This window comes from Triticum dicoccoides, chromosome 7B (genome assembly GCF_002162155.2).
Source record: "Triticum dicoccoides isolate Atlit2015 ecotype Zavitan chromosome 7B, WEW_v2.0, whole genome shotgun sequence".
In the NCBI taxonomy this organism is placed as follows: domain Eukaryota; kingdom Viridiplantae; phylum Streptophyta; class Magnoliopsida; order Poales; family Poaceae; genus Triticum; species Triticum dicoccoides.
Window position 1 is genome coordinate 705,251,492 of NC_041393.1, and position 13,902 is coordinate 705,265,393.

General features: G+C 43.1%; 1 protein-coding gene across 2 annotated transcripts in view; it reads right to left on the reverse strand.

Annotated features, from left to right (window-relative positions):
* Positions 1 to 796: 796 nt before the first annotated feature.
* LOC119340240 (putative aldehyde oxidase-like protein) overlaps positions 797 to 13,902 on the reverse strand; it is a 15,478-nt gene continuing 2,372 nt past the window's right edge. Inside the window, exons 1-10 of one of the 2 annotated variants that reach the window (XM_037612139.1) lie at positions 8,640 to 8,970; positions 6,339 to 8,006; positions 5,959 to 6,218; positions 5,142 to 5,351; positions 3,518 to 3,736; positions 2,141 to 3,109; positions 1,924 to 2,019; positions 1,701 to 1,799; positions 1,346 to 1,535; positions 797 to 1,250 (exon numbers count right to left, since the gene is read on the reverse strand). In XM_037612139.1, coding sequence (XP_037468036.1) covers positions 1,048 to 1,250; positions 1,346 to 1,535; positions 1,701 to 1,799; positions 1,924 to 2,019; positions 2,141 to 3,109; positions 3,518 to 3,736; positions 5,142 to 5,351; positions 5,959 to 6,218; positions 6,339 to 7,830 — 3,738 coding nt within the window. In that variant the 5' untranslated portion in view covers positions 7,831 to 8,006; positions 8,640 to 8,970 and the 3' untranslated portion in view covers positions 797 to 1,047. Of the gene's footprint in view, positions 1,251 to 1,345; positions 1,536 to 1,700; positions 1,800 to 1,923; positions 2,020 to 2,140; positions 3,110 to 3,517; positions 3,737 to 5,141; positions 5,352 to 5,958; positions 6,219 to 6,338; positions 8,007 to 8,639; positions 8,971 to 13,902 lie in introns of those variants that run through there. The other variant, XM_037612138.1, reaches the window with a different exon arrangement.

Consider the following 13,902-nt stretch of genomic DNA (forward strand, 5'->3'; position numbering starts at 1 on the left):
GGAGGGATGGGGCTTCGACGTGGTCGAGCCGCCATCACTGGCATCGTGGGTGCCGGGAGTGGCCGGGTGAGGCACCTCCCCTTCCCCTTTCCCCGGCCTGAGGCTTCGTGGCTGTTGTCCCATGCGATGTCCGAGGCGGGACGGTTTTCAGGTTGCGGCGATGGTGGGAGTTGGCTCCGTCCAAAGCTGTCTCCTTTGAGAGTGCCGGGACGGTCTGGATGCTGGGCGGCTGCCCTCGCGGTGAGAGATGCGTGCATCTTGGGCAGATTGCGCAACTCGGGTGCGGGCGAGCAGACATGGCCGCGCGGGTGGCATGGATGTGGGTGATTGCCAGAGCAGGTGATGCCGATGGGTTGGTGCACCGGGGTACATCACTTGCCAAGTCCTCGTACTGCCGACAGTGGCGGCATCCGCGGACGTCATTTCCTCCCTGCAGGCTCCGTCGCGGTGCTTCCTTTCCCGTCGGTTTACTCCGGGTGAAAGCCTGATCTGCGTGATCGGACGGTGGCGGCTATGGTCGTACCCTTATTGGAGGCACCGTTTTGGAGTCCTTGCTCTGTCGTCGGTCGTCTCACCTCTCCTCGGTGATTTCTCATGGTGATCTCTGTCGGCTCAAGGCGATGCCTCTTTACTCATCTTTAGTGTGCTTTGTAGTTCGTTGGAGTGGTGTGTCGGTGCCCGGCACCCTTGTATCTCGCCCTGAGTGTGTGTTCTTGCCTTGGGTGCATGGTGTGTGTCATGGTGGTGTGTGTTTGTATCGGATCTCAGTTGTATCGGTGTTGGATGCTTTATAATATAAAAGTGGGGGAAAACCCTTTTTCTTAATTACACTTTAAAAAGCACACCTGCCTCCAGGTTCAGGAATTACAAACACAAATCTCAACCCAGAATTATTCGAAAAGCATGCAAACACAGGACTGAAAAATTACAAACATTTCAAACATCATGCCGGCAATTTGGCAATTTACCATTTGATGTTGCACAACATGATCATGCCATACCGCTCCTTCCGGTTGACAGCATCGTAATCTTGCATCATGCTGCAGCTCAAGACTGATGTTCAGATAGGCTTTCCAGGTGCTTATCCACGATGTCCAAACCACACATTTCCTTCACACACGTCATTGGCGCAGGGACGTCAAGCTGGAACGCGATCTCGGAGCTTCCAAACTCCTTCCTCGCTGCCCGGATGGCTTCTCTCACTGCACAATGGACGGATGCTGCGAGAACCAGGGCAGGTTCCCCAGAGGCTGGTAGAGGCACCACTTTTTAACTAATGATAATTTCCAGCTGGAAAAATAAAATAGATTGTATCCATATTGCTCTAGGGAAATCACACCCGTACCTTTCGACGAGAGCACACGATTCTTATGGTACCCAGTGTTGAGCACCTCGGCATTGAATTGCTTTGGGATGGTGTCGACACTCGGGATCTTGTAGACCCATGTGCTGTCGCTCACGACTAGTCCATCAGCATTTGTTTCATGTTCTTCGTTTATGAAGAAACCAATTCCTTGTATGAAGGAGCCTTCAATCTGTAAGATGAATGCTAGATATCAGATATGAATGTGGAGAAGTTCTGATAAGAACTCTAGTGTACTTAATCTCACTCTATTGCAAAGCAAGGCTTTGTGAAATAATATTCATGTTTACTACACAATGGTAAAAAAGAGTATAGGACAGTGCAAAATATCTCAAACCTGGCCCAAGTCCACTGCAGGGTTCAAACTCTTTCCACAGTCATACACAAGGTCGCTCCGTAGTAAAGTAATGACTCCTGTAAGAAGATCAATCTCTACCTGGATTTTTAGTAAAAAGTGAAAAGGAAATCAGAAAAGAATTACAATATCATCCATATGTAGAACATCCAGTAACTATTGAACTATGTTAGTCTGATTGACATTTAGCAGAATATTTTTGTACCTCACTTATACCAGCTCCGTAGTTCAGATAGGTACTGGATTCTTGGCTAGGTACCCAATATGTACTTGAGGACAAATTAACATTATCCTTAACGGCCTGTTTGGCAACATTAAATCATACAACGGTTAACCGTTAGCACACATAAAAATAACAATTTCCATACACAAATGTTTTACTCCCATATAGAATAAAAAACCAGAGGGAAATAGAAAAGAACCTGAGCAATCAAAGCATCCCATGAAACAACACCGTCGGGTTGCTGCTTGAGCTTCTCCATGACTGGCTTTAGTCTGTCAACCAGCATGTTGCAGGCCTCAAGGGTTGCTGCACAGTTAGATTCAGACGAAGTGCTGCCGGCGGTGAGCCCACCTTGGATCAAGTTCAGAGTATCAGCCTGAAGAACACGCACTCTATCAAGAAGGGATTCACATCCATCAGACCACAGCTGTCCCAAAGCGAAAGCTGTCATTTGCTGTACTTTGGTCCACAGCCCTTGCCCAATCTCAATGCCTCCAACCTCAACCACAATGAAACCATCGTTGAGCACAGAAACTCTTCCAGGAGCTGGCCGTGGCGCCACCTTGAATACGAGGGGCACGCAAGAGATACCCCGCTTCCGCCACTTGCTGCAGCTGTTGAACTGCCTGCTGGATTCGGCTCGATGCAGGTAGCTCGATGTGGTGAGCAACCTATCAAAGATAGAATGCAATGTGTACGTAGAAGCTTCGTCCGTGCTTTCTGGATAGAACAACACAAGGCTGTCATAGGTGTGGAAATTCTTCTGCCTGACACTATTAGCATCGAGTGACAGCACCGAAGCGACATGCTCGATGATAGCTTCAGCGATAAAAGATCCCTGAGCATCTCCAGGAGCACGCATTACTGACTTGGATGTGTTGTTTGTTTTACAGAGCTTGATGTCGAACGAGAGAGCACCCCAGTTGTATTTCTTCAGACCTGAAATGATGGTGTCTGGCATTATGGGGCTAGCATCTGGAGAAATTCCAGCGTTGATTAGTATGTCCAGGTGCAAGGCTGTGATTCTCCCATCAGACTTGAAACCAACAGAGTAGAATGCTTTTATGGGGTGCCGACCCCCTATCATGATCATGTCAGTACTGCGGTTGAGATACATCCGCACAGGACGACGTAACTTGAATGCACAGAGTGCAGCTGCCGTTGCTACCTACAAAAATATAAATTGTTGGATCAGTGAGCACAACACAGCTGAAATGGTTAATGTCTTTTGCTTTCTTGAATGAACGGTAAAATGGCCAAACTTATGTTAAAAGCTATCACCAGAAAACAAGGAATGTTAGTTGTACAAACATTAGCAGATTAGATGTTGCATCGTGAACTCATCTAATGTGAAGCCTGTCATACACTCATGTTCGTTGAAGGTATATACTAGAAGTAAAAAAAAACATTTATTCATATAAAGATACTACCTCCATCCGGAATTAGTTGATGCCCAAATGGATGTTCCGGACGGAGGGAGTACTTGTTAGATTCTTTCAGTTGTGCTGCATGGGCTATGAATTTGTTTTGCCGCTTTTGTCGGACTGTTGTTTAAACTTATTAGATTCCTACTTACATTGCATGATCTGAATGCCTTCCCACCAAAGCCTCCTCCAACCCTTCTTGTAATGACACGCACGCTGCTGAACGGAATGCCGAGACACTTGGCTATTGAACTCTGCGCAACCTCAGGGTATTGTGATGAAATGTAGACCACCATGGTGTTATCTTCATCTGGAATTGCTAGAGTCGTTTGTGTTTCCATGTAGAAGTAGTATTGAGAGGCAAGTTTCACCTGTGATCATTGAAGGTATACATATACTTTGACAAAGTTGCATCACAACAATACAAACTTTCATGCAGTTAGTATGTTAGTGTGAAAATTAAATGGTAACTATAAAAAAAGATTCAATCACCAGATTAACTACAAACACCATACCAGACCTGATGAGGAACAATAGATGAGGAAAAGAAAAATAAAGTCATATATCAAATCTGTTTGGCTACTTTTAGATATTTCTACTCTAGTGTGGTATTTCCTTTCTTTCCTTTAACCTAGCTACAATTTTCTAGAGTCTTCTAGTTATGAGTAGCTATGAGTATAATGATGAATATTAGGTAATGTTTTCTAGAGTGTCCCAACTATAAGTAGAAGTGAGATGTGAAGGCTTCTCAAAGCAGTATAAATAGAGGTCCTCAACTCTTAGTTTGTGACCAGCCTCTGTACCGGACATGGAGTATGTGAGCTTGAGCTCACATGCATCCTTTGCTACAGTAAAATTGATTATTTTTTTTAAGTTTGAAAAAATCTGAATTCTTTTGGCAATAAACATTGATGTGTGTTACACATGCGTGCCAATTTTCGTGATGAAATGACATTTGTGGAGGCCTCGGCAAAAAAGACAAAATCATGCTCGAAAAAACTGTTTTTGGAAGCATTTTGGAGCATCGATTTTGTTTTTTCAACGAAACCTGCATGAATGTCATTTTGTCATGAATTTTTTCACGAGGCATCAATGTTTGTTGTAAAAAAAATCAGTTTTTTTTGAAATTTTTAAATATTTTTTCAATTTTACTATAGCAAAGGGTGCATGTGAGCTCGAGCTCACAATAGCACTTTCGCCTCTGTACCCCACTACCTATAATAGAACTGGGTGTTCTCATGTAAGATCTTGGACTAGGTCTTGTGCTCTAGGAGTTTTGGATTGAACTCCTGCTGCCCTATCGGCCCTATCCCCGCCTCTAGAGCGATATCTAGCGCAACACGTTGAAGTTGTTCCTTCAACACTTGTGCTGTGCGCATTGTAGCAGCAAGGTGGAGTTGCTCCTCGACAACCTTTGTGCTGCTTCAAGACCCCAAATTAATTAAATGATAGTGATTGTAAAGTTATATATGAAATAGAAAGTGGCGTCCACTAGGATAGTATCATCAATTTTGGCTGGCCTAAATATAATTGTGTTTGCTCAAATTTGATGTTATCCTTTTGTATCAATATAACATAGTAATGCCAAATGCATATGGTTCAGTTGAAAATAGATACTATCAAAAATAAAGTTTAGAAGTTTGTATTGGTAAGTATGAAAAGTTCCATTAAATTTTGAGTAATGCATGTTAAGTATAAAAAGTTCTATTAATTTTTGAGTAATGCAAGTGAGATGTTAGAATGGAAAAGGTCTCACAGTATTTTGAATTAACATACTTCTGTTGAGAGGATCTTGTGATCAGCTTCTGCCATGCCCTTGCAAAAATCTCCGACTTGTTTTGGATACATCTTAGGAGGAACTTCGAAGTAGCTGTTGTTTTGTACAGCTTGTTCTACAGTTAAGATTGGTGGCTTCAAATCTTTTGTGTCATATTCAACAACAACCTGTTTTCCTGCCAAGTTGGCGTATCTCTGAGTTTCTGCAATCTGAAGTGAAGTCCACATTTTAGTGACATCATTATTGAAGAAATACAGAATATATATTTTTGTTCTTAGAGCAAAAGATAAGTAGCTAATGCTCACTTGTAATTAGGGGCAAATTTGCACTAATCAATTAGTTTAATTCAATACAGTCACCCTCTGTGTTTACTGCTTAGAACTAAATACAATCCCGGAGAAAGTGTAACATCAACACAATATATTTTTGGCATATCCACTTTCATTGAGTTTCAATAAGCAATCTTGTGAAACAAACAGAGATATAGGTGCTCCTACTACAGAAAATTTCTGTAGGCGTTTATTTAACCCAATCTAATAGGTGGTTTCTTAGGGAATTTTACAAGTAAATCTTTAGATAGATATAAATATAAATAAATAAATAAATATATTTTTTTGGACAAACAAATTTGTGAAATTAAGGTGTCATTATTTTAATTTTTACAGATTTGCCCCTCCTTAAATTTTTCTTATTCCATACCATTCAGGAACCTTTTTCTCAAAGAGGAATAATGAAGAAAAATCCATTTATGAATTGCCTTTATTATACAAGAAAATTTTATTGTCGAGTGAACATTAAAATATGAAAGATAAGTACCACGACACCAAGAGCTTGTCCAGCGTACTCAACAACTGGAGCACCAAAAAGTGGTTCGTCCCCAAACATCAAGCTTGATCCAATATTTTGCCCTCCACTTGGAATGTCATTTGCAGAAACAAAGGTGAGGATCTTCTCTGATGCTAAAGAAGCCTTGAACTTGATATTCTTGACATGTGCAAGAGATTGTGTGCTGTAAATAAACTCTCCGTAAAGGCAATTTTTTGGAGCAGGAATATCATCTACATATACTGCCTCCCCTGCAGTACAGAAAAGAAATTATATCAGTTTGTAGCTAATCCTAAAGGAAGGATAATTTAGCGAGGAAGGAAACTTCTAGATCCCATTAAGAATTCGGATGGTGTGAGATAACCACATACCGGATGCTTGAAGCTCAACTGCATATTTCTTAATCGGCTCACCAACTGGTTTATATTCATCAATGGAAATTGTTTCTCGACGTGAAGACAACGGAAGGTTACAAATATCATCTGTATCTAAAGAACCAGCAGAACTAATATTCAGAGTTTTTCCAGGCCCTTTGATTCCTTTAGCAAATGGAGACAAGTAACTGAAGAGAAATCCAACAGCCACACTGACTCTGTATTCAGGATGTGATGTTCCTTCCATTGGTACAATTGTTTCTCTAAGGAGCTGAACTGCTTCAAGCACAACAGATGGAGTGAGTACTTTTCCGGTTAGGTGTTGTTCAACTTTTGTTGCTCTAATAGCATGTTCTGTCCCATAGGCACCAAAGGCCATGTGTAGGTTACTCAACACAAGATCACCAGATGGTTCATTCAGGGAGACATGGCCCAGCATAGCAGAGTTAATATATGAAACAGCATTGCCAAGAGGGCGCGGTGCCGCTCGGTAAGTTTCTAAGATCACATTACTTTCTTTTTGAGAATCTGAAGCCCAATTTGGAATAAATACGCTCAGGAGCAATGTACTGGGATCAAGAGGAGGCTTCTCCAGAAACTCTTCAAAAGTTACTTCTAGTGTTTCTGAATAAACCTGAAGACGAACAGTTGAAGCAGCACCAAGAAGTATGGTCGCGATGTCCGAAGGAAACGGGTATTTCTGTGCTAGAATTATGTTCCCACCAAGGCTTGCTGTGTTGCGGACAAATGGTGTGGCCACCTTGCTCATGTGCTCGGCAAGTTTTCTGAAAACCACACTTCCATTTGGACATAATATAGATCCGGCTTCTTGCTCGAGTATGTCGATAGTTTTAGAAATTGGTGTAGCTGCCCCAATTTCAATGCCACTATCTTTCTCCCAAATAACTGAAAGTTCAGGAATGCCACCTATGTCAATATATTTGTTATATAGATCCCGATCCTTATATCCCTTTACACCAGCACTTGTGTTCCCCACAACCACTTTAACTGTGCAGTCACTAAAAATGCCAGAGTTCAACAAGTCATAATACTGCCCGATGCTTTTAGGATGATACCAATCCACCCCGGAGACCGTGACATCCGAAACATCAGTTAGATGAAGGAGCGAAGATTTTATCTCGGATTTCAGGAAGTCTGGGAAAGTGCAGACTCCACCGCCAAGAGTGTAAGCTGGCAACTTGCTAACGTCAGAGCCCTTATCACCTTTCTTCCAGAATATATTGAGGCCCAAATCCTCCAGGTCAACATCTGAAGCAAAACTTTTGCACGCATCGACAATCGGTCGGTAGCCGGTACATCTACACATGTTGCCTGAGAAAGCCCTTTCTGCTTCAGATACCGTCAACTTTGAGAAGCCCTTTCGTGGTTCGGGCCTCTTGGATTTGTCAGCATTGGCAAGAGAAGTGAAAATAGACATGCACATGCCGGGAGTGCAGAAGCCGCACTGAGAAGCATGGAACCCGGACATTCTTTTCTGAATAGAATGGAAGCCATCTTGTGTATTTCCCAGGCCTTCGGTGCTGATGACTGAGCAGAGATTTATGTTGTAGAGCAGGGTCAGGCATGAACTGGCGGAGAATTCAGTTACGGCGTCTTTTGTTGGATCATAGGTTGCTATAAGGACTACACAAGCTCCACATCCACCTGCAATAGAGCACACTTATATAGTTAGTCATGGCACGCTATATCCGCCTCTTTTGAGAAGAATGAACATAACATGCCAGTATGTCCTCTCTCTCTTATCATGGATCTGGAGGGACCGGCCAAACGGAAAGGACTAGAACTTGCCTGAGAACTGAACAAATATAACCAAATTTACCGCCGTTTATGTATATATTTATCTCAATTTGGTTTGGATTCTTAGTTCAAACTCTGAACTTGTATCTAAAAAAAGAACAACATTGAAGCATATACGGATCCAAAGTACACAATGAATGTCGATGCACAAACCGCGGGCGGTATGATAATATATATATGACCCTCATATAACCAGGTTCTTAACAAGATTTCTGCATATAAGCTTTAGCACTACCGCATCCGCATCGACGAAGTTTATATGTTGGAAACATGGTCACCATGACATATATACTTTGATGTTCGAATACTATGCTGCATCGAGCTGGTGAAATCCACACAGAAATACAAAATCAAGCCGAATTCGCGTATATCTCTGGTGATCGAAACGCTGTCATGTACAAGTACAAAAGTACCCACCCGCTTACGTGGTTAAATGTTACTCGCTCGTGCTCTTAATCGCAGGACATATTTGCAGTTTACCTCAGTGTGAAGTTGTGGAAGTAACAGAGCTTCGAGGGTTTGGGGCTCTGGGGCTCCGGGGGAGAACAAGGAGCGGGCCGGGCGGAGGAGGGGCTCGATGCTGACCAAGGAACCGGCGGAGCGGACGGGGGATTGGCGGCGGAGCGAGCGAGAGAGATGGAGATGCAGAGCATCCTTCCTTCCTTGGCAAACCTGGCGGAGCTAGGTGGCGGCGTGATGGATCTGTCGTCCCGGAGGCCGGATTCGGCGTCCTCGACGACGCCATCGCCACCCACCGTCGACGCCGTCGTCCGGGCGCGCGTCCCCGAGAGGGAGCTGGAGCTCGTCGCCGGCTGCCGTGTCGATGGATGGTGGTACTCTGGATCTGTCAAATGTTTGAGAACTATTGCGAAAAATGCCCACTCTGAATCTGTCTGCATTGAATGGATTCCGTGAAATCTCCTATTGCTTTATGCAGCTTGGTTCAGTTTTCTAAAAGCTTATCTAAAGATTCATAAGTTTTTTTAGACCCGTAGAAAGAAATTTGGAGTTTGGTCTTTGCAATGAAAGATGGTCGATCATCTAAGCTACGCATAGTTTGTAGATGATTTGTGAAACATGACTGAATGTTCAATAGTGGAAACGAGAGTAAGTCTGAAAAAAAACCCGCATATGTGCCGTTCTCCTTGTTTCGCTGCTTCCATCCCCCGCATCATTCTCCCCCTCATTGCTGCTAGAGGGCGTGACCAGGCGAAGCCCGAATGGCGTCGACGGGGTTCTCTCTCCCCTTCTCGTGGCAGGTGGTGGCGCAGGACAAATTGGTTGGGCGGAGGCATGGTGCGGCGTGCGGGGCATGGCGGCGCATGGCCGCGGTAGTACTCATGTGGGCACGAAACGTTTGATTAGTGGATGTGCATCATGTGGGACCTGACGTGCTCGGGGTGATGGCGTCCGGATCTGGCAATGTGGCGGCTTCAGACTGTGCGGGTCGACTTCCTCCTCCGCGGCATTGAGGTAGGGGCATGCTCAGACCAGATACGACACGACTGGTGAGGCTGGATCTAGGGTTGGGCAACTGTGGGCCTCAAGGATTGGCCCTTAGTCGAATCTGGAGGGCTGTATGTGGCTCATCAAGAACTTCCACGCTGCCACCCAGTAAAACCACGCATGGGGACGCAAATCATGCGCTGACCAACCGTCACCGCCGATGCGTTGTTGCGAGCTTCAATGGTCCCACCACTGGGACACAAACCTTTGCGCATCGGTGCCACCATTTAGCTCAAGAAGCACCTGACCATGCCCTCCGACTTTTGATGGGTGAATTTTACACTCACTATTTCCCAAGTTTAAGCTTCATATTCTCTTTGACTATCACATCAAATTGCCTACTAATCATTAATAACTGCAAAGATATGCAATCTACTTGTCTTAATGTTTTGTTGCGGATATAGATGCAATCTGGAGGAAATGAAGACATAATCTGAAAGTACTGAAAGAGAGGGTCATTTCCATATAAAGGAGGTCACCAAGGTCACTCCATGAGTGAAGATGCCATGTGGTACGAGATGGCGCCCTCGTACCAGCAATCGGACCACATAGAATCAACCTCGGGAAGTCAACCCAAGGTACTTCTCTGTTAGGCCTGAAGTCCAATTCATGACGCCTCACCCTTGAAACCCTATTCCAGACCTCTGCACTCTTCAAAGGAAATGGAGAAGGAGAGGGAGGACTCCGGATCAATGTCTTCGCAACTTCTCCTCCACTTCCTTCATACCCGTCATCTCCTAGCAACAACCACCATCTTCATCTCCCATTAGATTATACTTGTACTTGAGATTTCATCACAATCATCGATATTGTAGATAGTTAATCATTCCAAGTGAAATCCTCTTTGATGTCTCTTGTATGTGGTTTGATTGCGACGTGTGAGTAGTCCTCTTTTTTCTCAAATACGCAAAAGGCTTGCATATCATTGCATTGATATAAGAAGAAAAGAGTCATATAGGTGGTTCGTGAACAGACCACGAACACAATTACATGGCGTGGCCTACACGACAGGACGGTTGGCGATATACATTGTCACCCTATCAGTCAAGGCTAAAGTGTGAGTAGTCCTCATGGGCTGAGGGCCAAGGCATAGCCTCATGTCCCGTGTAAATCTACCTATGGGATCACGATATGACTTCCTTTTATTATGTTTCTACAACAAGTTTTGTCTTCTCACCTCTCGGTCCTAGGATTCACTGTAGTGGAGACATTGGTGTTGGTCCATGAATTTTCCTTCCTTTTGCTACATTTCGCCCAAAGGGTTGAAGAGAGATGGTAGATCAAGTTATTCTCAAGGGCCCAATTGACCCTCTTCCCCGGGGATCCCAGCTGAGGGAAGCCTAGGGGAGCTGCCGACTCCAACTATTGTCCATGTATGATCAATCCAAGACCTGACCAACTGCTTATCTTACCTTCTCATACCTTCTGCATCTCATGTTTTTGTCTCGGTAGATTCTTTCAGTGGCATGTTTCAGTTCTCTTCTCCATTAATTAGAAATAGTGAGACATTAGTTCAAGTACAAGATACTATCATTACCGCCTGGATAACTAGATAATCAACCTGTAATCACAATGGACCAATTGCAAGAGCATAGCTCTACCACTTAGCTATAGTCCCCTGCTCAAAAAGGCTTAGCTTTATCCCCCAAAGTGAAGAGGAGTATGCAAGAAAGAGTCAGATGCTTCTTCTATTCTTTATTCTGGCACAACTGGGCGTGGACTTGAACCAGCAGGTCACCCACTTATCTAGTTATAAGTTTATTATTTTTAATTCATCACACCAATCTTATCTATCTTACAAGTGAATCATCAACTCTGGCCTATTTTTAAATATTGTTTAAAACCGCTCTCGATTGTTGTCTGTATTTGCACACTGAGCTAGCATTGAAGTGTACCTGCCTGGAGACAAGAATGATACGTGATAACATGTGCTTGCTAGAAGTGCCCTCTACCTCTTCCTGATTCGATAAACCTAGGTCTCTAAGAAAGAAGGTCATTTACTACAATGCAACCTGGATTGAGATAATTAGCTTTGACGGAAGGCAGCTAGCACCGCTGCACCAGCAAGGGAGAGATTGCGGGGGGAGGGGGGCGTGATTGGTGTGTGTATTTGCTAAGGTTTGCCGTTCGCTCCTTTCAAAGTAAGTGTCGCTTCCCTATTTTGGAAAATGTAGTGCTGACAAACCATCACATCGGCTTTACAATTCATGTGGGCTCACTAGCACAACATTTGCCCCTTCACAATGTTTGCAACTAGTGTTCTCCAATTCATCTAGTATCATTTGTTCTTCTCTCAAACCAAAATTTAAGTAACAAGCATGATCGCACAAACATTATTGAGATTATCATTATCCTTACGAGTTCACATTTTTCAGAACCGGTCCTTAAGAAAAGATGGAATTCAGATCGTTTGGAGAAAATTCGTCCTCAAACATTATGGTTGGCATTTTCTTCTACTAAAGAGGCCCTACACATTCTTTCCTTCCATCTCACAATATTTCCCCTTCTCGTTTGATCTTGAAAGATACTACCCACTCTTGGTCTTCTCTATTAAGTAAACTAAATAAGAAACATATGCACATTTAATTGAAATGGTCGTAAATTGGAGGTCTTCTTGACTGATGGGAACAAATTATATACTTTCTGGTTTTTTTATGCCCGGTGATGGCTCTTTGTGCGCACCGCACGCATGAGAGCAATTTTTGTTTTGTGTGAATTCTATGGCTCGCACACCTCAAGGTTTGGCCAAAAAAATAATTCTATATCTCAATGTTGATGAAAAGCCTTATATTGTCTATATACCTATTTTATTTACTCAAGTTTTAAACAATAGTTTAGTCCAATTATGCTCCTTCTATTGATCATATGTCTCTGTCACCTATCAAACTCTATAAATGTGACCAACTGTTAATTAGGAATTGTTTCCGATTACATGGTCCAGTCGGAGATAAAGTAGCACACCATGCCTGAAAACAACATATTCGGGCTTAGCTATTCTTTGGTAAAACTAGGTGGATTAAATAGCTAAATATGGTATAATGTGGGTAACAACTAAAGCAACTTATAACTCTCATACATTAATGGTGCTATTGAGGAGTATACTTGCAACCTAGAACTTAATTTTGCCCTTTATACTTTAACAAGGAGATTAGAAGAATGTCAATTCTACCTCGCCATCGTTACTGAAATATCAAATCAGTGATGCAATATTATATTTCAGTCACACTATATAAAAAGTTCAACCCTCAACCTCAAGCAAGTAAAATTAACCTCCCTCGATCAAAATGCCACCTAGAGAATGACTAGAACAATCAAGAGAAAATAGGTGATGGGTGAGTCAGGGGTTGTACATTCTAGGCCTAATGATGGAGCTGACAAGACCACCTTTCCTCGTAAGACAATAGGTGGGACCACGAGAAGGATATGTGTAGCCATGAGAAGGAGATGTGCAACCATGAAGATGGCATTGCAGAGGGTAACAACATCACAAAAGGAGATATTCGGACTTCGATGGTGTTTCGACTATGATGTATGAGGGAGACATTTGAACTTCAGTGTTGCAATTGTGTATGTGCTATTTAAACCCCAAAGTGTATGTGCTATGAATGTCGGAGATGAGTATGCGTATGTGCAATGAAAGTATAAAATCTATGTGTGTATGTGACCTCATATGAAATACAATCTTTATATGTTCCTTGTATAAGGAGTGTATAAGTTGTGTAGCAGTGCAACATCAACTGCTATGCACCACCACTAGTCACCAATGACTAGCTGTAATACAAGGCCACCTGGTAGTGACATAGCTTGTCGCCTCTCATAAGTCATCACTGACCGATCGACCGGTCAATGATGACTAATCATCAATGGGTCAAATGATCGATCAGTGACGAGGTAGTCACCACTAATGCAAAATCACGGACGGGTCACCGGCGAGTCGGTGATAATGGTTTTTTCCCGGTCAACGCTTACTGGCTCTATAGAAGTTAGTGTTCTCCCCTAAAAACATCATTCTCTTTTGAGTCATTAATTTATAATTTTGGTAATAAATCATTCTATTGAAATCCTAGAACTCTACATGGTTCATCTAATAAGAGTACTAAAGAAAAATGCTTATGTCTCTGCATGCTTGCATAGAAGAGAAATATGTGCATCCTCGCGGTTGCGGAAGTGTGGTGTACTCGTCGATGGCCATGCCTATAGGTGGCGGTTCAGAGACGACGTGAAAATGCCAGAATGG